The sequence below is a fragment of the Natrix helvetica genome (assembly GCF_964273705.1).
Source record: "Natrix helvetica genome assembly, chromosome: 2".
Lineage (NCBI taxonomy): Eukaryota > Metazoa > Chordata > Lepidosauria > Squamata > Natricidae > Natrix > Natrix helvetica.
In genome coordinates this window covers 121757988-121785636 of record NC_138552.1, presented here as the reverse complement: position 1 = coordinate 121785636, position 27649 = coordinate 121757988, and the positions used below count along the sequence as shown (strand labels likewise).

At 38.5% G+C, this 27649-nt stretch overlaps 1 protein-coding gene across 5 annotated transcripts; it reads right to left on the bottom strand.

Annotated features, from left to right (window-relative positions):
• Positions 1–242: 242 nt before the first annotated feature.
• KMO (kynurenine 3-monooxygenase) lies at positions 243–26802 on the bottom strand. Of its 5 annotated transcripts, XM_081943279.1 has the most exons (15): positions 26699–26802; positions 25205–25274; positions 22896–22993; positions 20478–20567; positions 16147–16195; positions 11709–11796; positions 10711–10876; positions 10536–10607; positions 8798–8919; positions 7874–8021; positions 5774–5831; positions 1821–1903; positions 1640–1741; positions 1463–1522; positions 243–737 (listed from the first exon to the last, which is right to left on the bottom strand). In XM_081943279.1, the coding sequence occupies exons 1-15, from the start codon at positions 26750–26752 to the stop codon at positions 615–617; spliced, it is 1383 nt and encodes a 460-aa protein (XP_081799405.1). In that variant the 5' UTR covers positions 26753–26802; the 3' UTR covers positions 243–614. The 5 variants fall into 5 exon arrangements, with proteins under 5 accessions (XP_081799405.1, XP_081799406.1, XP_081799407.1 ...); XM_081943280.1 differs by lacking the exon at positions 20478–20567; XM_081943281.1 differs by lacking the exon at positions 25205–25274 and having other exon boundaries at positions 26699–26781.
• Between the last annotated feature and the right edge of the window lie 847 nt (positions 26803–27649).

Genomic DNA, 27649 nt, shown 5'->3' with positions numbered 1-27649 from the left:
ATCATTAACTTAGTAAGTTTGTATTTTTACTTTGCTTACAATAAAATGTTTTTCTTAGAATATACCTCAGGTTTATTTTGCTTATTTAAAAAGTATGCTTCAAGGAAATGCCACGATTTCATACCTTGTAAATTTACAGGGCTTAATTCACACCCTGACAAACTGGATCCCAAGACACAACTTTATTTTTTTCACCATACTAGAACTTGAGAAGAATGAAATACCAGGATTATATGAAAATATTTTTAAAAGATGCAGAAACAATTTAATTGGATAACTCCAAGCATTGCCATAATGATTATCTTACAGATGAGATAGTAGAACAGTCTTAGAAATGCCGTAGCGTCTCCTGTTAAAATGTGTTGATGATGTAGTTGAGATATTGCAGATTTCTTGCAAAATGAAACACAGGACAGCAAAGCAATGATATTCAAGGCATATTCAAATCTAGAAGTGAATTTATCTATACGAATAGGAATGTAGGTCTTGGATCCAGCATTCATCTATATCATATGTGTTCTTATATTTGGAAGACCAACTTCTGAAATAGAAACTAATTATTCAGAAAGCATTCATTTCTATTTCAAATGATTTCTGAAAGTTTTCCACCATTTTTAAGAATGTTTCCAGAAATCCTCTATACGAAAGTCAATTTTGGATAACTTTCCATTTCTGCACAGATAGATGCCACTCACTGCTGCTGCTACCATGGTGAGGAAGAGGCCTCTATTGATCACCTTTAACAACAATGAAAAATTTGAATTTTAGTAAACGATCTGAAAAATATTGCAGGGGGAAACAATTGCAATTATTTTGCCAACATTTTAGTAAGACTTAAATCTGGCTATTTAAGGCTATTTTTCTGAACACACATCAATGCCAGTCCCAAAGAAATTTAGATTTGAGTTCAACTAGCATTTCTTGCATCCTTAATTACCATTTTTATTTCTTTGTTATATTGCTTTCTGTTTTCATCTGTCTCACCATGAATCTGGCAAGATATGGCACAAGGGAATCTGATGGTGATAAGCAAATGACTATCCTAGTTCATTAGTTATCTCAGAACTGTTTGGTGAAGTTGGGCTCATATTCCAGGAAGGAAGGGAGTCCTGGAAGGAAGAGATTTCAGGGCAGCCTTAGATACCCTGCTCATCCTGAACAGCCTCAGGACTCACAAATTCTAGCTAGGGGATTATATGTAATGGTTGTCCTGGAGTGTGTCTGGTCATGCTCTCCATACTGATGAACAAAGAGGGGATGAGTCAGGTACGACCTATAGGTCTACTGGGAAACTGTTTGCATCTTTACAGTATATATAATTTGATGGTACTAGATAGTCCAAATTTTCATTTTTATCCAATCTAAAGTGAAGGTAGATATACTTCTCAACTTTTTTCTATGCATTTGCTTCAACAATAAATGTTTGATGTAGCTCAGGAAAATGCATCTGAATTTAATTTACCTTATTCTGCCATTTCCATCTTTGCACAGCTTCATGGTATCTGATTCTGGAGAATGTTACCTGAAGGAGATTACAAAATCAATACCAGACCCTGGGCGTATCCCAGAAGAAAAAAGTGGATAATTAGGAGAAAAAAATACATGAAAAATCCTGCAGTATTAAGTGTTAGAGTCTCACCATAGTATACAGGGGAATGATGATAGAGGGCAGGAAGGCATGAAGCCAATTGTCTATATACTTTCGGAAAATGAACCACCTTGAATTCACACGTTCCCGCATCTGAAATCAGAAAGAGATAAATTTGCATTTAGTGGCATTGCCTATAATTCAATGGCCAATCAAATATTCTTTAACTTACCTCTATATAATTATACATGGCTAAATCTGAAATTGCATGATCGTCAGGTACCCTCAGCTTCGAGAACATTGGAAGGCAAATGCCTAAGGAAAAAGCAGGGACAACACAGGCCTTCTTTCAGAGAGAAACTTTGATATGCCACAGAAGATGCATATAGAAGTGGCAGCTAGTTGCCATTCCCTGATAAGCATTGATTGCGTGCTTTTTCATGTTTTATTTATAGCTTTATGAGCATACAGTGTCTAAAGATACAATCTGTGAAGTGTTTATAGTAATATTCTACTTCAATCCTTGTCAATTCAGATTCTGCAAGAGATTGCAAAAAAAAATTATCATATTAAAAAAAAAACTTTGCATGTCACATAATACCTGTGCTTGCAGTGTTGGAAATTTTTATAGACCATGACTCAGCTGCTGGCCTGCCACTTTGCTGTTGCTGATTAATAATGTCAACTGTATAATTTTGTAACTGTTACTTTATATTTGAGCCTCCTCATGTCACTCACTAAGAGACATTTTTTCAAAGTTTTGTATAAAGTTGTCTATATTTTTATACAAGACTTTTAATAGCTTTCACTATTCAATATTGTCCATATTTTTTCATAGTCAGCCTTTTATTTTTAAAAAAATGGAATGAGATTACTTTTACACAAATTAAATTTAATTAGCTTAAAAAGTTTAGTATTTTAATTTCAAAAGTTTAGTATGTGTGCCTTGTAAGTTTTTAAAATGTATGAAAGATTTTAAGAATGATAACCTTGCAAAACTGGTTTTTTTTCATGAAAAGGCTAATTTTTTTAGTTTAAATGGGGAAAAACTTTTTACATAAATCATTGCTCATTGGCATCTTATACAGAAGAAATTTGTGATAAGACTTAGGTTTACTTGTATGTGTTTAAAAAATCAAGCAGGATTTTTTTTTAAAGAAAGGAAAAAATGAAGTTTCATCTACTTATATTACTGACTTACATTAGACTTCACAAAAAAAATCTCCATTCTAAAGACCACCAACAATTATTACTGTATTAGACTATTATACCTACAACTTACTGACCATACTAATGTACCATGAGCTGTAGAAAAATATTTTTATGCAGGGGTTCCCTAAGACCTGAAAGTTTTTTTAAAACAAGATTGAGAATGGCCTCAGTCACTTTCTTTCAGCTCCACCCTCCTCACCAGATTGTTATTGTGGAAAAAATTGGAGGCAGGAGCATTATGTACACTTGTACAAAATAAAGGTAATAGATAATTAGAGCAAATAAATAGATTTCTCAGGGTTGTTGTATAAGGCCACTTTCTAAAAGCTTAGGGCTTAGACAACTAAACTAGTTGTGTCCTTATCTTTTGCTGAACACAATGTTGACTTAAATAAGACAAGAGCTGCCAGATTGGATTGCTAAATTCCAAATTACTACTGCTTCTGCCAACAAGGGGTTTTGCCTGACCATACTTTCTCTGTTTCTGGTATTCTGGGATTTCAATGCCATTCTGCCTATTCTTACCCTACTGAATGTCCCATGGCTATTCCAGTTTCTGCCAGCTGAAGCCACTCATCACAGCACTGCCATTCCTTTGCAATGTTTATCAGCTGCAGCCTCCTCTCAATTCACCCTATACTTTTACCCAGGTTTTTACAGCTTTTTCAACTGTCATATATTCCAGGCATGGAAGAAGGGCATAGGCTGAAACAAGAGTTGGTCAGAATTGCTCCTTTTCATTTTTCCTCTATGCCTGTAATTTGCCAGACAGAGAATTTTTGGATAAGAGCTTCCCACTCTTCCAAAGCCCACTAAGCAGTGCTATTATGTATCCCACTGAGATATCACTCAGTGAAAGGGAAGTAAAGGCAGGGAAATCCACCAAAGACTTTCTTAAATTGACTCCACTACACTAAGGTGACCAACCGTCCTCCTTTAGGGAGGACAGTCCTTCTTTTGTAACTTCTGTCCTCCCTCGAAAAGTGTCCTCCTACATGTCCTCCTTTTTGATATTTGAAGGCTAATCTGTTGCGCGTTATGTGACGTATTTTATTAAACAGTTTTAATGGTTTTTTTTACTTCATCGCAAGTATATTGAACAGATATTGAATCTTGTGTTGAATTTTTATCTAAAATTGCTAGACATTAAAATAGATGACAATTGTCTCTTTGAAGAAATTAGAAGACTGAATGTATATTTAAATTCTGAAAAATTAATACAATGGGAAAATCAACATGTTGAAATTGATAAAAGATGGGTGGATATTTTCAGCCATTTCAAAAATGAACATATTCCATGTGAACATTTATCTATACTTGTTCAATTTACGTTGTGCTACCCTGGAACTAATGCAGCAGTTGAAAGAGTTTTTTTCAATTGCCAATGATTTTTCGACAAGTGAGAAATCGAGATTGAATGTTGATACTCTAGCTGCAGCACTTGCCGTAAAATTCAATATGAAGGATATTTCTTGTTCAGATATTTCCAATATATTGTTAGAAGATGATACATTGACAACAAATATTAATTCAATGGAAAAGTACTCATTTAAATAATAATTAACAGGCATGTAAGCATAATTACAATATAAAATGTTACAAATGTTTTTATTATGCATATATCATCTTTTAGTGTATTATTGTTGCAATGGATAAAATATTTCTTTTATTTACGATATATTTTTTCCAATTTATTTGTCCTCCTTTTCATTGTAAAAATGTTGGTCACCTTAACTACACTCACTCACACTGGCTAATCTCTGTTATTGTACTGAAGCAGAAGAAGGGGCTGAACTAAGAAGAAGCAGGGGATTGGACTAGAAGACCTCCAAGGTTCCTTCCAACTCTATTATTCTATGTTCTATGTTCCAAGCCTCAGCTACTAGAGCAGTGCAATTGATGCCGGCCTCCATTTCTGCTGACTGAAAAACTAGAGGATAATATGTTAATGCAGCTTGGGGAAGAACTCATGACCTTTATTCAACACCTCCTTTTATAGAAAACAGTAACATTAGGGTAGGATAGGATTATTACTTACATTGAACTAACTACAAAACAAATCAAAGGGCAAATATCTAATGTTTGTCTGTAGAACAGTCTTAAGGCAGTTCCAGATTATAAATACAAATAAAATGAGATAAAATGAAATACAATATATCAAATTATCAGAACACGCTTACAAGATTAATAAAAAAACAGTTTGGTCTAGTTTAAAAATAGTTTACTAAAAGAGGAATTTCTGCTGGCAGAGAGATCATATTTGTCATTGTCTTTAAAAAGTACAGTACATAACAGGAGGGGGACTTTGAGGCCCAAAACTGAGATATCATGGGGTTAGCATAAAAACATGGAGTCAATTTAAACATGTTATTTGCTTTAGATCAGGGGTGTTAAACTCCCGGCCTGTGGGCTGGATGCATCACGTGCTGGCCACACCCACCCCTGGTTTAGCGAATGGGAAAAAAGTCCTGATATGATGACGTGACAATGTGAGTTTGACTTTAGATTATTTAATGCATATATTACAGAGTAATTCACAATGTTACTCACAGTACACATGATAAAGAGGAGACCCTGGATGCCTTGTAAAAATTATCATGGTAAGTAGCCAATTTATGGCGTGCTTCATGTTACAATTCCTTCTTATCACTGCTGATGGGGGAAACAATTGTTTTCCCCACAGAATAATCCTTCAAACCTGTAGATTGTAATACTGGTAACTTAATATCAGTTAAGTTATCTCAGAAAGATGCTTTCCATTTCAGGAGCACTCACACATACATGGAGCACCTATCTGACTTTACAATCTGCCTAGCACAGAGAGAGTTGATTCTTATGCAGTTTTACAGAAGGAGAAGACACACCCTAAATGGATGAGGGAATAGATGATAGAGATACTGAACTCATTTCATATAAATCCATTTTAATTTGCATTTGATAGAATATTGTTTTTTCTATCTCATAGCCACTTACAGAGGTCATTTTGAAATTGGTCCATCAGCTCATCAAAGACTAGACAGTCTTCAAATCCCTGCGGGGGGGGGGGGGGAGAAATGCAAGGAAAGTAAGAACCTAATTTTAAGTAGTAAATTCTAATTCCATGGGTATTGCATTGGGGAAAACATAGAAATGTATGATCTAGTTAGTAGGTGCCAAAATACTTTTACAGTTTTCAAATGATAAGTTTGTTACATAGGCCAGGTAACACCTCAAACCTTTATGCTTTGTTCTTTCTGGCCCGTTAAAACAATTAAATGTTCAATTACAAATATTTAACTCAGAATTAAGAAAGCAGAAGTGATTTCCTCAACTTTAATAAATCAGAAATGGAAGGCATTTGAGGAGACTGCTCAAAGGCTGCCCACAAAACTTCAGAGGGGCCAGGGAGTTTGGCCTGTTAAGTATCACTACTGTTCACAATAATATCTCAAGAAGTTTCTCTATTGTTAGATTTAAAAAGAGATCAGTAAATAAGAACATCTCTGAAGCATGAATTTGCTGTTTTGTTGTTCTTAATCATTTTGGGCACAGCTCAGATCTATTTAATTCTTTGTAATCTTTTGTCCCACTGCTATGATTGCTCTTGAAGCAGACATCCTTTGTCTTCTAGGCTTGCTAGCTTTCTTACTCCAAGACCTAGTTGTTCTTCACCAGGATTGCCACAAGAGTAATTCCCAGAATCATGCTTATGATATTTGTTTAACCCTGACTCCTTTCTGCTGGGATACCTATCTCCACAAGTTGGCAGAACTAGAATCTTTACTTGAGTCATCTTCCTGCTTCATTTACCTAGAAAGACCCATTTGCTGCATCAAAACCAGACTTTAAACCAGTTTAAAATTTTGTTCTATATCTGATGTAGTTTTTACAGCTAGTTTCCTTATTACTGGTTCTGAAGATAGATATGAACTATGTCCTCTGTATTTCCCAATCAAGCAAGGTAGAAAAATTTCTAGGAAACTATTATTACTACAATTCCCATATATAGCTGTAGTTTTATCCACACACACACACCCTAAACGTATTAAGATTCTGATCAGTTTCCCTATGATAGTTATCACTGCTTGTTAAAGAAATACTTGAGGTACTTTTATTTAATTTAAATGTGTATCTAAAAACAGATTTTATCCTGTATAAAATATACTACTTTAAATCTCTGCATTTCTCCTTTCTCTGGAACTGGTAATTATAACCATTCTTCCTCCATTTCTTTTCCACTTCATACTTGTAATCTTCCATTGAGGTCTAGATTTTGCATCAGTATCTCAAACATAGCCGGTCCAGAAAGGAAAAAACCCAGAATCCTGGCAGCAGAAGCTACACCAATACTCTACACACACATCCTGAACCTCCTGCCATATCACTACTCTAGTGCTATCTTTCATTACTTTTTGGTGGCTCCTTCTTTTCCACTCTTCCCATGCTAGGAGTAACATACAATCATTTCCTGTGGATGCAGTAACCCTTGTTTTTCTAAGCCAAAGTCCCATGATACCTTGGTTCAAATTCCCCAATCTAGCCCCAAACTAAACCAAACAACACAACTAGGAATTGAATCCTTCTGATGATTCAGGAACAATAGTCACTATAAACAGCAGATGGTCACTGAACAGCTAGAGGCTGATATAGAACTTACAGTCCCTCCTACTCCAAATCCATTGTGTTCTTTCCCCACATCTCCCTCTTTATAATGAAGTCTTTGTCTTCCTGTTCTCATGCTCACTTGTTAATGGATGTGGCATGTTTACATTCTCTGCATTCCTGCTCCAAGTCTCTCCTGCCCTAAGAAAATCCTGACATCATCTCATAATCCCTTTGTCCTAATTGCTTGGCAGCTTTCCCCTTAGTCTCATCCCTTTTTTCCTTTGCTGTGTGAGCAAATGCAGAGGAAATGGGGCACTACTTTTTTTTTAATTGGCCAGCTCCTTATCCACTCCTTCAGATCAGCAATGAGGACACTTCTGCAATTATCTGAAACTGCTGCAGAAGGTGGAAGCTGATAGCTGCAAAGAAGCACTCTATTGAGAAACACAAAACAACAAAAATTTCAGTTGCAAATATTCTTTGACTTACAGCATTCATGCCTTGGCCATAAAAGGGTACAACAGCATGTGCAGCATCTCCCATTAGCACGCATTGAGAGCCAATGTGATACGATGAACATTTTATAGAGACCATTGCCTGAGCTGGTAGCACAAAGTAATCTTGCATCAGTTCGTGCCTGAAATTTCAAAGTGCTGTATCACTGATTCAATGCTAAGTAAACATTAACATTTGATAACTGATTGAAATATGGATATTTTGAAAGCTGCAAGGAGAATGGAAAGTGGGGTTTTGGCATAACCATTTCTTAGATATCCAACAAGTAGCAATGTATACGTAAGTTCAGAACTTCAAAGAAAAATTAAAGATCACAAATATATACATACATACATGCTTACATACATACTGTATATTTCAAATGAAAAAAAATATAGGCAGATGTATGACTGAGCTCCTAAGGATTTTCTGTATTGTCTTAAACTATTCTTATTGTTGATCTGCATTACGATATAACATTAAAAAAACACCACTAAAGGAATAATTAAGTCCTAATATAAAGCAAAAATTCAACAAAATATACAAGTTAGAGTTGAAAGACAACTGGACTTGGTAAGTAGTTGTTTTGATCTTTACTTGCTTTTTAAATATTCAAACAAACTTATTTTTCTGATTTAAATTTTTATAAACCATCCTGGATTGCAGGACAATTTACAGAAAACCCTACTCAGAATCTTTTTTTTAGAGTGAAGACTAAAGTAATAAGTGGAAATTAATGCACAATGGTAAGCATTGCACAAAGAATTGTATCCATGACTTTCATGTTTATCATAATCTTTGCGAGAGCTTGCTCTGTCATGTGCAATAGCACTGATGCTTAGATGCTTTTATTCTTAGATTAGGGCTTGTTTTGTTTTTTTATTTTATTTTATTTATAGTAGACAGATTGAAACTTACTCTCCTATTAGAGGAACTGAGTCTGGAAAATAAGTTTTGAAGAAATTCAGCACTTGCTCTCCTGTGGCAAGCTTTTCAAAATCATCAAAGGGCATGAAGAGTGTACAGGTGAATGATTTATCCTATGGATTAAAATGGTTATATTACATGAGAACTTGAAAAGAATTTTGATTCAGTCCAATCCTAAAACTAAGTTCCTTGCAAAATAAAACACACACACACACACATTCAGTTTTGTCAAGTTCACTTATTTAAATACACACACACACACATACATATATACATATATTCAGGGGTGGGTTCCGGCCACCATTACTACCGTTTTGGTTGTAAAAGATTTTGCTTTAATGGCAGATTGGCAATGAGCTGAAGGTAATCTCTTAGGGACATAGGAAAATGATGTTGCCAGGGCATGTTAGCACTATGATTACATGCAAGTGGAGAGATACCCACAAATTTTTATGTGTCATCTTGTTGAACTTGCAGATCATTAAATGGATGAGATGTTAATCATATTTCAAGGATTTAGAGTCTATTGGTTTAGAAATGGAACAGGCATTCAAAAATGAAATACTTATTTATTGCTTGCCCATGTTTGAACAGCAACCATCAGCAAATGGGTGCCTGTGGTGTAAAAGAAAATGACATTTTAAAATACCAGCTCCAAAACTGTTTGTTAGAAACTAAGAGTGTACAAAATATTGATACCATCTGAGCCACAGGCAGAGATAAAGGATGGACTAGGTCAATCTAATCTATCAAGTCTGTGAAGAAAAACAAGTTGAGCAATAAAATAATCCCTAATCCAATCAGTTGAAACTAAAGCCAGAAAAGATAAGGGTCAACAAAGAGAAATCTGATCTTTTCTAACCTCTGAACCACACATCTTCTACTCTGAATTACCAAAGGGTGACTTATGTTTGTTTTATTGATTTTTCAGGCAGCTCTCTAGTGATATACTGTATAATATAGCAGGAGAACATCTTAAATCAGGAAAGAAAATAAATCTTTAGAACAGCTTCATTACTAAATCACGCCTGTCCAACCTGGATGGAATAGCAAAAGCTCTTTTTCAATAGCAAAGTTGGTTTTGGCTGTCTTTTTTTTTTTTGACAAGAGGCTATCTTTTGGAAGGAAGAATGGGACACAAAAGGTACTAATAGCTGATATTTAACTCTATCTGTTACACTCTTCCTTCACTACAAAAAATGACCATTCAAACCTTGTTCTTTTCTAGAATATGCTATACTGCAACATAGAGAAAATAGAAACTTCTGAATGCTTGTATACTAATCAAGCTTTTAAAATAACAATTCTGATGATTGAAGTTAATTTCATATCTCAGTACAGCATGTGGGTGATGCTTCTTTTCCTCCACTTTGTGACTCCTCCTAAAGTCACCCTTCAGGCTATAATGAACTATGCTGGCAATGCTTTCATATAAGAGAGAACAATTATGAATAAGTGAATCCACTCAGGCAGTTCAGTAGTTGGAGGAGTCAGAAATTACCTGCCAGTAGCAATAAGAGATGATATAAGAATGGGAATGAACTACATGAACCATGAATGGAGTGTAGGAATGGAATTTGTATCAATAAAAATTTAGACATGCAATTCCAGGCATGCAGTCCATAATAATGTATGCTTCCAGGAAGTCAACATTGACTGAAACTGATTGTCCAGACCAAATCCAGATTCCAGAATGTCAAAGATGAAAGATTCATTTAGGGTCTCTTACCAGGTTTGGCAGTGCAATCATCATGAATGTGTTCCTAGGCCAAATGTGAAGATAGTTTGGCTCCATTGCAAACTAAAAGATCCCAAAAAGTAATAGAAAGATATCTGTCAATGCCAATCTGTCTCATGAACTGGGAACAGGAGAAACACGTTCACGGTGAATTTTAACTACCTACATCTCCATTTTTTGGAGGAATTTTCAGTTCCAGGTATCCATGTGGAATATATACTTGGCTGTAATCAAAGCGTGCTTGTCTCATAAACTGCTTCCTAACTGTGGAAAAGGCTCCATCACAGCCCACAATTAAGCCACAGGTGACTTCTTTAGTCATTTGGTCTGATCTTTAAGAAAACGCAAAAAGTACCATTAGTATGCATGCTCAGGTATTAATAAATATTGTGGTATATTGTGTGATGATTGAACATGACTTCTGTTTGCTTAGATCTCTCTTGTAACACTAAGTTAAAAAAATGTACTTTTTCTTCTACTTGACTCCTTCAGATTTGGGGAAAAGGAAGTGAAGCTATTTCTGAAATAAGAATGTTGACATCCAAAAGTAACTCTAAAAAAATTCAAAAATCCTGGCTTTTAAAATTTATATTTTAATGTAACAAATGACACTCTACATGTCATTAGATTTTATTGTCAATAAAATCAGGTTTAAAAATCAGGTAAAAATCTGAGTCCTATATTCCAATTCCTATATTATTCATAATGGTTTTTGTGTGAGATGATCTTTTCAAATTCCCATTCAAATATGTTTCTATACATTTCATCTTATATTTTTATTACAAGAAGAAGAGACTAAGTAAATACATAAAATTGGTGCTTTACATTAGGTTTTATTTATTGAAAAAACTTGTAATCTCCTGAAAATATAAATCATTGCTCAAGTAAAAATAAATAAATCCTGAATTCAGCAGAAGCCCCTCCATCCAAGAGGTTATATTGCCAGGAGTTTATGAACTTCTGGTTGTTGATTAAACATTTTGTTATGTTTGTTAATTTAGGTTAAATTGTTAATCTTTGCTAACTTGGAGGTAGGGAACCTAACAATTTTTCAATTCACACAAATACAGGTCCCACAACAGTTGGAAAGAGTGAGTGTGGCCTATTGTTTGGGTACTGGTTAATGATTAGAGTGTGCTGGGAAAATCGGAGCAATTTGATTACCCTGAAAAGGTCAGTAGCCCTGAGTCTACATTGCAGTGAAGCAGTTTGTGCTCAAAGTATAACTTAACATTGGGATACTTCTCAGCAGCTGTAAATAGAGGAAAAAGAAACAACATGAAATCTAAACATATATAAAACCATATTTTTAAATTTATAATATGCAATACAGCCCAGGTTCAAATCCCAGTAAGGGTATGACTAGCTGATAAGAGCTAAATAGCTTGAAATAGATCTATACTAGTCTCCCTTTATTTATTTATCAGCACAAATACAACACAAATATAAAAAGGCAACATTAAAAATAAAAAAATATGGTTTTCTGCCTGGATGGTCTTCTGTAATGAGCCGAAGGACAGAAAGGGGGAGTAGTGAGCTTCCTCCCATATTTGGGCATACCAGGGGTTGTAACACAAATACATACTAGTCTCCCTTTATTTATTTATCAGTACAAATACAACACACACACAGACACACACAGACACACACACTCATATATATATATATATATATATATATATATATATATATATATATATATATATATATATATATATATATATATATATATATATATATATATATATATATATATATATATATATATATATATGCTGGTTTTGTTGTATTCGGGTCTTTTCCCGTGTAAGGTTAATAATAATAATAATAATAATAAATTTGGATTTATTAGCCGCTCCCTTTCCGGGCAGGACTCGGGGCGGCGTACACCAAGACATATATAAACATACATATATACAAAAGACATACATGCACGGAGGAGGTAATAGATTAAAACATTAAGACAAATTAAAACCATTAACAAATAAAAAATCCAATATACAATAAAAATTTAAAATTTAAAAAAGACAGTCAGGAGGAATATGAGAAGATTACGGTTGAGCCAGGCCGGATGATTGAAAGAGGTGGGTCTTCAACTGTACACGGAAGGAGCGGAGATCGGAAATAATCCTGATGTCACGGGGGAGGTCATTCCACAGGGCTGGGCCCATCACAGAGAAGGCTCTGCTCCTGGATGTCGCCCCCCGACACTGTTTGGCGGACGGCACCCGGAGAAGTCCCTCTCTGTGTGAGCGAATTGGTCGTAGGGATGTGTGGGGCAGGATGCGATCCTGCATGTAACTAGGTCCTCTGCCATGAAGCGCTTTAAAGATCATAATCAAAACCTTGAAACGCACTCGGTAGACCACAGGAAGCCAGTGCAGCTCGCGCAGGAGAGGTGTTACAGGGGAGTATCTAGACCTCCCCATAATCACCCGCGCGGCCGCGTTCTGGACCAACTGTAGTCTCCGAGTGCATCTCAAGGGAAGCCCCATGTAGAGAGCATTGCAGTAGTCCAGGCGAGACGTCACTAGCGCATGGGTGACTGTGCGTAGGGCATCCCGGTCCAATAAGGGGCGCAATTGGCGCATCAGGCGGACCTGATGGAACGCCCCCCTAGCCACGGCTGTTACATGGTCATCCATGGACAGCCAGGCATCTAGGAGGACGCCCAAATTGCGCACCTGTTCCATGGGGGCTAGTTGCACGCCCCCAATGGCCAGAGATGGAAGCACCTGGTTGAACCGGGAGGCCGGAAGCCACAGCCACTCCGTCTTGGAAGGGTTGAGTTTTAGTCGGTTGCCATCCATCCAGACCCGTACGGCCTCCAAACACCGGGACATCATTTCGACGGCCTCATTGGGGTGGTTCGGGGTGGAAATGTATAGCTGAGTATCATCAGCATACAGATGATATCCCACCCCAAAGCCACGGATGATCTCGCCCAGCGGTTTCATGTATGTGTTGAACAGGAGAGGCGAGAGCACCGATCCCTGTGGCACTCCACATGTGAGTGACCTCCGGGTCGAACTCTGCTCCCCTGCCAACACACGTTGCGTCCGGTCAGAGAGGTAGGAGCCAAACCACCGTAAAACGGTGCCCCTGACTCCCAGCCCCTCTAGCCGGTGCAACAGGATACCATGGTCGATGGTATCGAACGCCGCCGAGAGATCTAATAGGACCAGGATAGAGGAGCAACCCCTATCTCTGGCCCTCCAGAGATCATCAACCAATGCGACCAAGGCCGTCTCCGTGCTGTGCCCGGGTCGGAAGCCGGACTGGCGCGGGTCTAGATAATCATTTTCCTCCAGGTGACGTGGGAACTGCTGTACCACCACATTCTCTACAACCTTCGCTAAGAAAGGAAGGTTGGAGACAGGACGATAATTGGCTAGGTCCGTTGGGTCCAGGGAAGGCTTCTTGAGCACGGGCCTCACCACCGCCTCTTTCAAGGCGGCCGGTAAAGATCCCTCACCCAGCGAGGCGTTCACTAGGCCCAGGAGCCAGTCGCGCGTAACCTCCCAGGATGCCAGTACAAGCCAGGAGGGACACGGGTCCAATAAACATGTGGTGGGTCGCAGACGTCCACGCAACCTGTCCAAATCCTCGATGGCAACCGAGTCAAACTCCTCCCAAAGCGGTCCCTCAAGACTCGCCACGGGCGTCTCTACTGGACCACTGAAAGGGGCCCATCCCATCCGGATTTGAGCGACTTTGTCCTGTAGATATTTCCCAAACTCCTCTGCTCTGCCCTGTAAAGGGGCTTCCCGCGGTCTCTCAAACAAGAGGGAGCGTGTCACCCGAAACAGGGCGGCAGGGCGGTTATCTGCGGACGCAATAAGAGCGGCACAATATTGACGTTTGGCCGCTCTTAGTGCCACAAGGTACGTCCTCAAATAGGCTCGTGCCTGTGCTCGGTCAAATTCGGAACGGGAGGATCTCCAACGACTCTCTAGGCGTCTCTTGTGGCGTTTCATCACCCTTAGCTCCTCAGTAAACCAAGGGGCCAGGGTGGTTCGTCGCCGCAGGAGAGGCCGCAAAGGCGCCACCCGGTCTAGGGCCCCGGCAGTCGCACTGTTCCATGCGTCTACCAGGTCCTCTACTCGAGGGCGGGTCAGATCCACAGGAGGTGGCCCAAGCTCTGTCTGGAACCTATCTGGTTCCATCATGCGCTTGGGGCGGAACCATCTAATGCCTTCCGGTTGAGATTGTCTTTGCAACGTTTCGGCAGGATCACACCTGCCATCTTCAAGCTGTGGGCTTCAAGCTGTGGGCTTCAAGCTGTGGGCCCACAGCTTGAAGATGGCAGGTGTCATCCTGCTGAAACGTTGCAAAGACAATCTCAACCGTACACGGGAAAAGACCCGAATACAACAAAACCAGCATACCTACACCCGTGAAAATCTACAAAAACAAATATATATATATATATACATACATACATACATACATACATACATACATACATACATACATACATATATATATATGTTGTATTTGTACTGATACTGTATATATATATATGTTGTATTTGTGCTGATAAATAAATAAAGGGAGACTAGTATAGATCTATTTCGAGCTAATTAGCTCTCATCAGCTAGCCATACCCTTACTGGGATTTGAACCTGGGCTGTATTATATCTTAGGCAGGAGTCTTAGCCACTAAGCCACAGGCTCGCCTCCTTATCAGTTGAGCCAGGGATATATATATGCTGATTTTGTTGTATTCGGGTCTTTTCCCGTGTAGAATCCTACACGGGAAAAGACCCGAATACAACAAAACCAGCATACCTACACCCATGAAAATCTACAAAAACATATATATATATAGTGTTCTGTTTTGGAGATTAAAGCTACAGGACATGAAATCAATTTTGAAGGAACCAGGTTAATCTCCAAAACAGAACACTTCAACAAGAGAATAATTATGGAAGCCATCAAAATAGAGAAATACCCCCACAACATGAATAAATGTGATTTATTTATTTATTTATTTTATCAGACTTATTAGTCGCCCCCTCTCCCCACAGGGACTCGGGGCGACGTACACAAGCAACGGTCTACGGACTACAAAGGAGGAGGTAAAAATAAATAAATACAATAATCAGAGAAGTAAAAACCCCAATAAGAATAAAAGTTTAAAAGCTAACATTGACAATTAAAATTAACCAAGGGGTGGAACAGTGCGTGCTTTGCTAGCCATTTAAAGCAAAATGACTGGATAAACTCTCTGTCTTGTAGTTACTGAGATGTTTAGCTTGCCTGATCTTGTGGAGGTGTGTTACCTTGAAGGAGTATTTAAACTTAAGAACCTGGCAGCCGGTTGACAGACAGCAGAGAGCTAATGGGTTTTAAGACTTGGTGTCTTCAGAGACTTTATTGAGGTGCTGATTTTGAGTCCCTCTCTCTTTCTACACAGCATGCATTTACTGCTCTTTGCTCATGCAAAAGGAGATGAAGACACTCATTTTAAACAGTAAATAGCCATTCAACCTTCTTATATCTTGATTCTATCTTTATAATGATGATTCTACCTCAAACACAACATAATTTTAAATATGATAAATTGAGAAAGGATCAAAACAGATTAAGCCACACTTACCAGTTAATAACTCCTTATTCAAATTTGCTCTATCTATAGAGAGAATATACTGTTTAAAAACAAACAAAAACAAAATAAGGCAGAGAACATTTTATATGTTTAACTATATGAAGATAGCCTTGTACAATACACTTTTTCCAATATTTTAGCAATATAAATCTTGGATTCTTTTCATAAGCAGAGGCCATGGTTACTAAAAGTCCATCCCAAAGAATTATCTCTGGATGTGCTGGAGGACCCCATATTTTCAAAAACTCTGAGAACAGTGCTGATAGGAATATGATTTCCAGAGTCAATCTTGTTTGTAAGATAGGAAGGGTAAGGGAAGTCAGGTAAGGGTAAGAGACCACAGCAAGTGAGGCTATGAAGACATGAAGGAAGCCAAAAATTAGAAGAAGCATTTCCAAATACCATACATAGAAGAAGGCAATAGAAGGCATATATAGAAGGCATACATAGAAGAAGGCTCTTCTGTATTTTTACCAAGAGAACCATATGCATATGGCTGAAACTTCAGGCAGGTTTAGACACCAGCTGGTGAGACATTCTCACCCCTAGGTCAGAAGGAACTGCTTTAGATACTTGGGAGGAATATTGAATATTCACAGGTAAATCTAGAAGAGATGAACTCACCAGACCAGAATTGCAAGCATACCTACTGGTGGCGCAGTGGTTGGAATGCAGTACTGGAGGGCTAACCCACTACTCATTCCAGGAGTTCAGTTGTGAGAGGCTCAAGGTTGACTCAGCCTTTCATCCTTCTGAGGCTGGTAAAATGAAAAGCCAGATTGTTGGGGGAAATATGCTGACTCTGTAAACTGCTTAGAAAGAGCTGTAAAGCACTGTGAAGCAGTATATAAGTTTAAGTGCTATTGCTAGTCAGTGGTGGTATCACTGCTAAAACAATTGGAAAAGAGAATGTGAGAAACATGAACCAAAAAAACCCTGAAATAATCAAAACAGAAATGAAGCATACTACATTTGATGCCTTAGGACAGGGATGTCAAACTCGTGTCGTCATGGTGGTGTCACATGAGGTATCATGACTTTTTTCCCCTTTGCTAAACTGGGCGTGGGCGTATCCGGCTTGTGGGCTGAGAGTTTGATAGCCCTGCCTTAGGATTTTAGATGGACTCAAACTGGTCACTTTAAATCAGATGATTACATTATACTCTTCAAGATACAAAATCATATGAAGGACCAGAATGTAATGATGCTCCAAAAAGGCAGTGCTATTTATCAGGGGTCCCCAACCCCTGGGCCATGGCCCATTACCAGGGCTTGGGCCTTTCGGCTGTGGAAGTTGCAGGGATGCGCATGTGTGTGTGCATCAGAGGTGGTATTCAGCTGGTTCGCCCTGGTTTGGATGAACTGGAAGGGGAAATTTGACCTGATTCGTCGAACCAGTAGTGACCTCTGGCCGGTCCTGCCTCCACCCCAGTTTTCTGGCCACCACTTGCTCATCCCACCCACCCACTCTTTGCTCACCCGCCCCACCTGCCCGCTCAACGCTTGCTCACCCGCTCAATGCTCATCCGCTCAATGCTTGCCCGCTTGACACCCGCTTGCCCACTCGACGCCTGCTCACTCGCTCAATGCTCTCTCTCTCTCTTGACACTTGCTCACCCGCTCACTTGCCCCACCCACCTGCTTGATGCTCACTTGCCCCACACACTCGATGATTGTCCCACCCATCCCAGCCCTATATATGTTGCCTTCGCCCTGCAGCCCAGCTAATCGGCACACCAGTCAACTCCATGCCTCGTCTGCTCAGCTCACCAAAAGTAAGCATGCCACCCGCTCACTCTTCACCTCAGGGAAGCACCATTCCCTAAGGTCCCAGAGCCTCCATCCGCTCACTGTTTGCTTTGGGTCAGGGACCGGGGCCCAGGGATGTGCCATTACCTGAGGCCTCGGAGCCTCCATCCTCTCGCCTTTTGCCTTGGCTGGGGAATGTGCCATTCCCTGGCTCCGGCCTTCCAGGGGCCTCCTCCTGCATGCCATCCACTCTCCCTTCACCAGTCCCATTTCTGGTCCTGCAGAGGCTTCCTCCCCCACAACCACCTCTTTCTTTGGGCCTACTTTCGTCCTGCAGCGGCTGGTCCAGACTCCAGAAGGCAACTTCTCTTTTTTGGTGCGACTGCGAGAAGACCACCAGGAAGTGGTGACTGGCTGGAGGCTGCCAAAAACTACCTGGAGGTTTCGAATGCACCGAAAAAGCCATTGCCGTTGCCACTCTATTCTTTGTGTCAGTCGCGCATGCGCATCCCATTGCCTGCTTCACTGGAGGGACTTGCCCAGGCATGAGTGACATCAAGTTGGCCATGCCCACTCAGTCACATGACCTCCCCACCAAGCCACGCCCACAGAACTGGTAGTAAAAATATTTGAATCCCACCACTGGTGTCCATGTGCACTCCATTTGTATGAGTGGTGAGCGTGTGTGTCTGCCATCCATGCAAATGGAGTTGCGCTCATGCAGAAGCAACCCCACTCTCAGCAACCATTTGTGTAATAAAATGTAATAGTATAATAAACTATTATATATGCAATGATAAAAGGCATTTAGAAATTCTAAGGCAAATTGCAGAAAATGCTTAACACATCATGAAGAAAGCATGTAGGACTATTAATGGGTGAATAAAATATAAATATTTGAAAAAGGGAAGAAGCTAGAATTAGAGGAGAATTTGGAATGGGCAATTGCAGTTATACAGGAGATAGATTGGGGAAAAAGCTTTGCTTATTCCCAAACATTGCTTCATGCAATATAAGTACAGACTCTATACATAGGCGTTACCTTATACAGATCTACATCATGGGACACAGAAAATGGACAAGTGCATGCCAGCCAGCAGGATATTTCCAGCTACAGACTGTCACAGATAATGAATTTTCACTATCAAATATATGGATTAAATTGAAGAGAGTAATTGTGCCAGCAAGAAAGGAATAGAAATGACATGCTTGACTCATGTGAAACAGAACCTGATGAAGTGGGGGATGAGATAAAAGACATTTTGAAAACAAAAAAACATTTCCAAATTTTCAAAGAAGAAAATATCCAAATGACTTTCAAAACAACAAAGGATAAAAGCCTTGGATATCAAGAAGAACCAATAAATGTCAGTGACAAGCAAGAAACAGCAAGGTAAGATATCTCAATCAAGAATACTAACAAATAGAACTAAAAAAATATTAAGAAACAGATGTTTTTAAGGTCAGATACAATATTGTATTATGTAATAATTGTAAGCCACCCAGAACCATATTGGACAACAAGACAGGATGGCATGTATGTATGTATGTATGTATGTATGTATGTATGTATGTATGTATGTATGTGATAGAAGCAGATGAACATTAAACTGAACCCCTTTACAAATGAAATTGCAAAATGATAGAAGTGTTGACACAGAAGGAAAATATTCAGGAATTGATTTCTCTAGAAAGTGAGGTACAAAAGAAAGTACTTCAGTCATTAAACAAAAAGTATCACTAATTCAATTATATATATTTACAGAAGAAGAGGAAGTTAAAATAGCTAATAGCTCTATGTCAAGAAGTATGGCAGAGACTGAAAAAGGGTAGAATCAAAATAGTTGTCCAAAACACAATTTAAGTGGCAAGGCAGCCAATATCACTCTGTTTGTTGAAAGTAGAGAATTGGAAGAGTCCATTTCGAAAGTTACCAAATCAAGGCTGCAATATTTTAGAATTGCTGTTGAATTTCTAGCAGAGATTACCTGAATTTATTGTACAGTATAAACTATTTGTATGAATTGCATTGAACATGGGCCTCATCTACAGAGGCAACATTTTAATTTTCATTTCTAATCCAGTAACATTTATTCATCAATGTCTGTATAGTCTGTATATGCTTTTTTTAAACAAAAACACCCCTATTTTAATATATATGTCACCTTCCTCAAATTTCACTCTATACTTCCAATATGCTATCACATTTTAGAACAAGGGAGAGAGAGAATGAGAATACATATATAAGAGCAGGGATGATTGTTATGGGCAAGATTAGAATAACTAGTCCACATGTATACCTTTCTATCCTCTTCTAGAAAAAACAATATAGCTAAAGGGAAACCTACTGTGTGCCATGCACTCCTGCTGATCCCAGCTTTCACTGAGAGCAATGCTAAAGATGGGCGCGATATTGGAAGTGGTCATTTGTGTCCTCATACTTCCAGGAAATAGTGCCACTGTTCATAATAGTAGCCGATTTTTCATTAGTCACATCATGTACAAAGTATGCAAAAATAAAACACAAAAGTTAAAGGCTTTAGCTTTAACATATTTTGACCGATGTAAAATACCTGGCTCTTTATTCCATAAAAAATGGTGTATCTTTTCCCTGAGCAAGTGTGAATTCTCCTTCCCTTCATGGGGATACCTTTAGACACAATCTGAAATTAAATTAAAAGAGAGAGAGACAGAGAGAGAGAGAGAGAGAGAGAGAGAGAGAGAGAGAGAGAGAGAAGAAAGAAAGAAAGAAAGAAAGAAAGAAAGAAAGAAAGAAAGAAAGAAAGAAAGAAAGAAAAATTATTTTAATGCTGCATGCAATTTTTGAATTTTCAAAAACCTTATTACATTTGAGGGCGGGGCAGGAGTGGGTGAACATGACCATACAAAGGAAGTTTAAATCACAGTCTTTGTTTGGTTTGGAAGCAAATTACTTTAGTTTTAACCTCAGTAGATTGCTTTTTAGAATCTTGAAATGTTATGGCAGCCCTTTTATAAAAAGCAAACATTGATCCTTATCAGAGGCTGTATCATCCTCTCAAGCCCAGGTGTGCCCACTTGCCTAAGAAGGTTTGCAACCTGGCTGTCACACAGAAGAAGGGATCAGTCTATTTTCCAACGCATCTGAGGGCAGGGCAAGAAATGATCAGTAAAGAGAGATCCAGTCTAGAACTAAGGAGAAATTTTCTGACAGTGAAAACGAATAACTTGCCTTTAGAAGTTGTGGATGCTCCATTGCTGGAGGTTTTAAAGAATAGACTGGCCAGTCATTTATATGGAAAATTATAGGGTCTCCTGCTCGCCATATTCTACCCATTAATTCTGTTGTGTATTGTATACATTTGTAGTTTTCTCCTGCCTGATAATTAAAGCATCCAAAAGGGAGATGGAACCCCTCTTAAATTCATCTGTTCTTATAGGCAAAAAATAATACTTTCTCCCAGCATTTCAGTTCTTCCTTCCATTTATTCCATTTTTTGCAACTGCCACAGCTCACGGATAATTGGGTTGTAAAGGATGAGGAGAATTCACTGCTTCCCTAGATGTGGATGTTGCCAAGCACCTTCTCTGCCAGCATAGATGCCTCTTCAAGCAAGACACCGCAGAAGCTTTCTACACTTGGCAAGTCATCCTGGAGCATCTTGGAAAGATTCAAGTAGACCCCAGAAGACAAGCTCAGGATCAAAAGATCTTGTCAGACTTGAACAATGGGCCCTATCCAACAAAATGAAATTTAATGTGGAGAAAAGCAACACCTAGGAAGTGGGGAAAAAACAAAGGTACAAGAACAGATTAGGCAAAACCTGGGTCAAAAACAGTAACTGTGAGAGGGACCTTGGAGTCCTAGTGGACAATCACTTAAACATGAGTTAGCAGTGTACAGCAGCAGCCAAAAAAGCTAATACAAACCATTGTATAAACAGAGACATAGAATCAAAACCACATGAAGTATTAGTACAGCTTTATAAAGGCTTAATAAGACTACACCTGGAATACTACATCCATTACAAAAAAAATGTTGAGACTTTGGAAAAAGTACAAAGAAGAGCAACTAAGATGATTAAAGGCCTGGAGACTAATACATATGAAGAATGGTTGCAGGATTTGGATTTAGCTAGTCTAGAGAAAAGAAGGACTAGGGGAGACATGATAGCAGTATTCCAGTATTTGAGATGCTGTCACGAACAGGAGGGTGTCAATTTATTTTCCAAAGCACCAGAGGGCAGGACAAGAAACAATGGATGGAAATCAGTCAAGGAGAGAAACAATCTGAAATTAAGGAGAAGCTTCCTAACAGTGAGGAAAATTAACCAGTGGAACAACTTGTCTTCAGAAGTTGTGGGTGCTTGATCACTAGAGGTTTTTAAGAAGACACTGACAGTCACTTGTCTGAAATGGTATAAGGCAGGGGTGTCAAACTTGTTTTCAGTGAGGGCTGCCTCAGGGTTGTGTTTGACCTCGGGGGGCCAGGGTGGGAGTGGACAGGGTGGGCATGGCCAACTCAACGACTCTCATTGAAGCTCCTGGAAACCGTGAAGGACCAGCCCGCAGTGTCTCTGTCAGCAAAAATGGAGTTCAGGAGGGCTGCGCTTGATCTCCCCGGGCTCAGTTTTCACTGCCAGAGGGCTGCAGGAGGCTGTCGTGGCCGAAAAAAGAGTAATGTAAGCCCATAATGGGTAATGGTCTTTCATCAAGAAAGACCAACCTGAAAAGTTAATGATTTAATCCCTGCAAGGTCAAACACAATAGCTGGCAGCGTGATTTATTGTTCTGTGGAGAGTAAGGAAGACGAGTTTGATGGAGATATGCAAGCTCTGTTGCCAAGGCAAGAAGGGGTAAAAGATATAATTATATATTATTTGTAAATGTTTACATTATGGTGGACAGAATCCTTAATGCTCTGCCCTAGAAATGTTATTAATTAATAAACAAATAATAATCCTATAATCCACCTGCCACAGAGAATGTTAGCTTTTTCTTTTTAAGGTCACCTGATCTTCCATTCCAACTGCCTTGAGAGCTTCCCGTCCCCTGTGAGATAAGGCCAAATTAATGCTCCTGCCACGAGTTACACTTGAACTACGGAGATCTGAAAAGAAATGAAGCAGACGTTTATTGTGTGCCTTCAATTATTATAATTGCTAGTATGTAAAATATTCATAATTCCTTATTACTCACCTTCCAAATATTGACATGCTGGGGAAGAACTATACAATTTTTCTCATTAAGGATAGCAGAAGAATACAAGTGGCAGTTTATTTATAATGTATTTATTTATAAAATTTATTGGTCATCCATTTAATCTCAGGGTAAGTACCTCATGATGGATATCCTCTTTGTGTGTGTGTGTGTGGGGGGGTGTTAATCAGTCTGTATATGACTGAAAACATGTATAATGAAACTAACCTCATAGTTCCAAAGGTGCTTTTCAGAGGTAGGCATCATATACTGTAACAACCGCTTCTCCCAGAACCGAAAATGTGAGCGTGCACCAAATTCTTGCCTCCAGGCCAAGTACACAAATCCTCTAACTATTCTAAATTGAGGGCTGAATTGGGCAAATATGATAACACTCTGAAAACTGATCTCAGAAATATTATATTGTTTGAATTGCTTGGAAGGCTTGGAGAACTAAAGGGAAAAAATCCCCACTTTTTGAAAAGAAAAACTTGACAATGGCTGATGGCATCTAGGCTCTTGTAGAACCTGATTTTAGCAAGACAACTGGCTGTATTTTTCGGCGTATAAGATGCACCTTTTTTCCTCTAAAAAGAGGCTGAAAATCTGGGTGCATCTTATACATCAAATACAGCATTTTTTGCCTCCCGAAGCCCCGCCCCTTCACCAAAATGGCTGTGCATATGGAGGCTTTCAGAGATCTCCTAGGGGCTGAGGGCAGAAATGAGCACAAAATGGGCTGTTTTTGCCCCCCCCCCCCCCAGTCCCCAGCAGCACTCTATAAGCCTCCATAAGGCTATGCATGCAATTGTTTTGACAAAAAAAAGGCCAGTTTTCGCAAAAAACGGGTCGGTTTTTTGCTTGTTTTTGGGAGGGCCAACCCCCCCAGGAGCACTCTGCAAGCCCCCCCAAAGCTATTCATACCTTTTTTTTAAAAAAACAGGCCTGTTTTCACGAAAAAGGGCCCATTTTGGGGACGTTCGCAGAGTGCAAAAACTTTTTTTTTCCTTTCAGAAAGCTGTTTAGTTAGAGGGATTGATGAGAATTACATTGGTCAAGTGCTGTGCCAGAAGAAACAGTTTTAGGTGCTACAGGTTGTCATCTATTTCCTTCTCCAGCACATGGATAAATACACCTGGAAACATCTACCTACCTACTCTCTCTCTCTCTCTCCCTACCTACTGTATTTATCTCTCTCCCCTCTATCTACCTATCTATCCACCTACCTACCTACTCTCTCTCCCCCTACCTATCTACTGTATTTCTCTCTATTTATCTCTCTTTATCCCTCTACCTACCTACACACTCACTCTCCCTACCTACCTACTGTATTTCTGTTTCTCTATCTCTATCTCTCTATCCCTCTCCCTTTATCTACCTACCTACCTAACTACTCTCTCTCTCTCTCCCTACCTACCTATCTACCTACCTACCTACCTACCTACCTACTCTCTCTCTCTCTCCCTCTCTCTCCCTTTATCTACCTACCTACTTTAAAAAATGCCTCTTCAAAACCTGGGTGCATCTTATACTCCGGTGAGTCTTATACTCTGAAAAATATGGGTATATGATTTTATCTTCTCATGTGACTTTATTAACATACCATGCACATACTTTGGCTTTGGACAATACCATTTCCTTAGTCTTGGAATCACTGATGCTATATTTCTGCACAGTGTAATATTTGTCACTCTACTTCTACGTCCTGAGTACTGTATTCACAGGCAACATGATTGAACATACAGATTTTTCTTTTGCTTTTAAAATCACACTTGGGGTAAAATAAAGATTCTACATTTTTTTTACTGATTGTGAAATTTTGATCAATAAATTTTGGTATAAATTCATGATGTGAAGTTTAGAAGCAGGTCCTATTGCTCTAACTTGCAAATATAAGGACAACAGAGATGCTGTATTTGATCTGAAAAATCTAAACAATCACTTAAGTATTATTGTAAATAATGCTAATTATCAAAATCTCCTGGTGATTTAATACTATAAAATATCCACTTCTGACAGAATGAGAAATTTCAAAAACAGCGTTCCAGTAAGATTTGCAGGCATCTATATAAGTAGGATTATAATCTAAAATGTTCATATATTATCAAGTAACAGATCATACCTGATCTTGCTTCATACATTTCTACTTGGAATCCCCTTCTTGCAAAGAAAGAAGCATTTAGAGAACCCACCTGCAACAGAAGCATTGCAATTTTTCTGAGTCAAAAAGAAAAATATGCTGAAAAGGATTTGAGAGAATGCTACATGGTTTTAAAATGCATACTGCATCTGAAGCCTTTTCTGTAGAGGAGAATGAAGTCAACCAAATCCCCCAAATGATATATTTGTGTGAACCAGGCTCAATAAGATGTTGACAAAAATGTAAATGTTGAGAGACTTTGCTCTGCTAGAAATGTGAAGGTTTTGAATATGACGCTTCATTGTTTCTGTCTACATAAAGAAGTTTCTTTCATAAAAGAGTCATGAAATGCGGAGAATAGAGAAACTATTTAATCATTGCTTCTTATAACAGTCAAAAGCAAGTTTTGTCTTGTTATAATATTTTATTTATTTATTTTTCAGGATTTATAGACCGCCCCCTCTCCCCGAAGGGACTCGGGGCGGTGTTTTAATTTTTATGTCATGTTTTATTTTACATTTATTTATTTATCACACAATCACTCTCAATTCTGTATTTAAGGCATATTTGTGTCTAGAATTGCTTTCTTTTTTAACTTTTTCAAAACCATAAATTTTACCAACTTTTAACAGGTATATTTTTACGCACAGAACCTTTCCAATTAGGAGAAATTGGCTCTACTGACTTGTTGCCATTCACATCATGGTATCACAGTTAGAAACTTTTAAGGAAAAGACAAATGTCTTTTACGGATCATATTCTTATTTCCATATTACTTTATCCTTATTTTTTTAGACACAGGGGAGGCTTTATATCTTTTAACAATAAAACAGGCATCTGTTATTGTAGTCACTTGTCCTTAATAATAAATTTCTCAGAAAGTTTCAAGAAGCTAAGTCCTACACAGAATCAAATTAAATTTATTCCCAATTCATTTTTATATAAAGTAAGTAACATTACCCTTGCCACACATAACACACTTTCTCACTCTCTCTTTCTCTCTCCCACACACAAATTCATGTCATCCCAACTCAGCAGACATGGAACATCTTGTGGTAGCTTTCTGATTTCTGCAGACTGGTGCCAATTAAAAATTAAAATGGTGCTCCAAAATCCAACAGAACTTCAGTAGCTACAATTTACAGGGGAGAACTGTTGAAAACAAACAGGTCCAGCATTCCTACAAATACATTTCAAAAGCCATTGAGAAGCCCATATGATAATGTGAAAACGAATTATGATATGAAAACAATCCTTTATCATCACAGAATGTGCAACTATTTTCAGCTTAAACAGATTTTTAAAGGTTGAAACATTTTCTGTCAAATGACAAACCTTGTTAGGTTTCCTGATTCATTCAAATACAAAAAAATAGCCACTATTCAACACCTAGCAATGATGATTAAAATTTGGTTAGCAATTCTGTTCAGTGACCATAATTTTGTTATATATTCATAATATTTTAAAAGATCTTACCAATCCTCCTCCAATTATAGCTACTTTTTTTCTCTGTGTATTAGAAGAATCCATGGTTTGAGTGTCCCTCCTTTGACTAGTCAGAGGAGTCTGTACTCTCTTCTTGCATTCAGCAAAAAATGTTTGCGAGGGAGGAGAAAGAGGAGGGTCGGTTCAGTTCTATGACCAACCAGATTTTGCAGAAGCAGATGCCATGTTGACATCAGATCTTCTTAGGTTGTTCATTCTCTAATATAACTTTCAACAGTAGAATAATAAGATTAAAGATCACCCTTTCCTCACTGCCTCCAAGACAAAATATTTGAATCTGAACTTGGGTATTTGTTACCTATACAGGTAACAACTTACAACCACAATTAAACTTAAAATTTGCAAGACAGTAACTTTTGCTCCATTCTACAACCTTTTTTGCCATAGTTGTTATGTGAATCACTACAATTATTAAGATGGTAGCACAGTTATTAAGTAGCTTCCCCATTGACTTTGCTTGTCACAAGAGTTAATCACATGACCCTGAGACACTGCAACCGTCATAAATACATGCCAGCTGCCAAGCATCCAAATTTCGATCATGGAACCATGTGGATGCTGCAATGGTACTGTGAAAAACGATCATAAATCACTTTTTCCATTGCCGTTGTAATTTCATACTCACTATAAACAAATGGTTTTAAGTCGAGGAATACCTGTAGAAAGGATGAGAGAATTCCTCGGTGTACTTGGTATCACTCAGCTCCTGTTGTGAATTCATTTTTTAAAATTATCAAAGCAGGCTGGGGTGTCTTTTTCTTCTTTCTTTCCAGTGTAGGTACTCGTAATCTGTTCAAGAACCTCCTAGTTATCAGCCAGACCATGGAACTGCCTCACAAATTGTGGTATGCTATAATATGGATTAGTTTAACATGTGACACAAAGCACAGTAAAAGCAATTATCACTTGTAATTTGTAAAC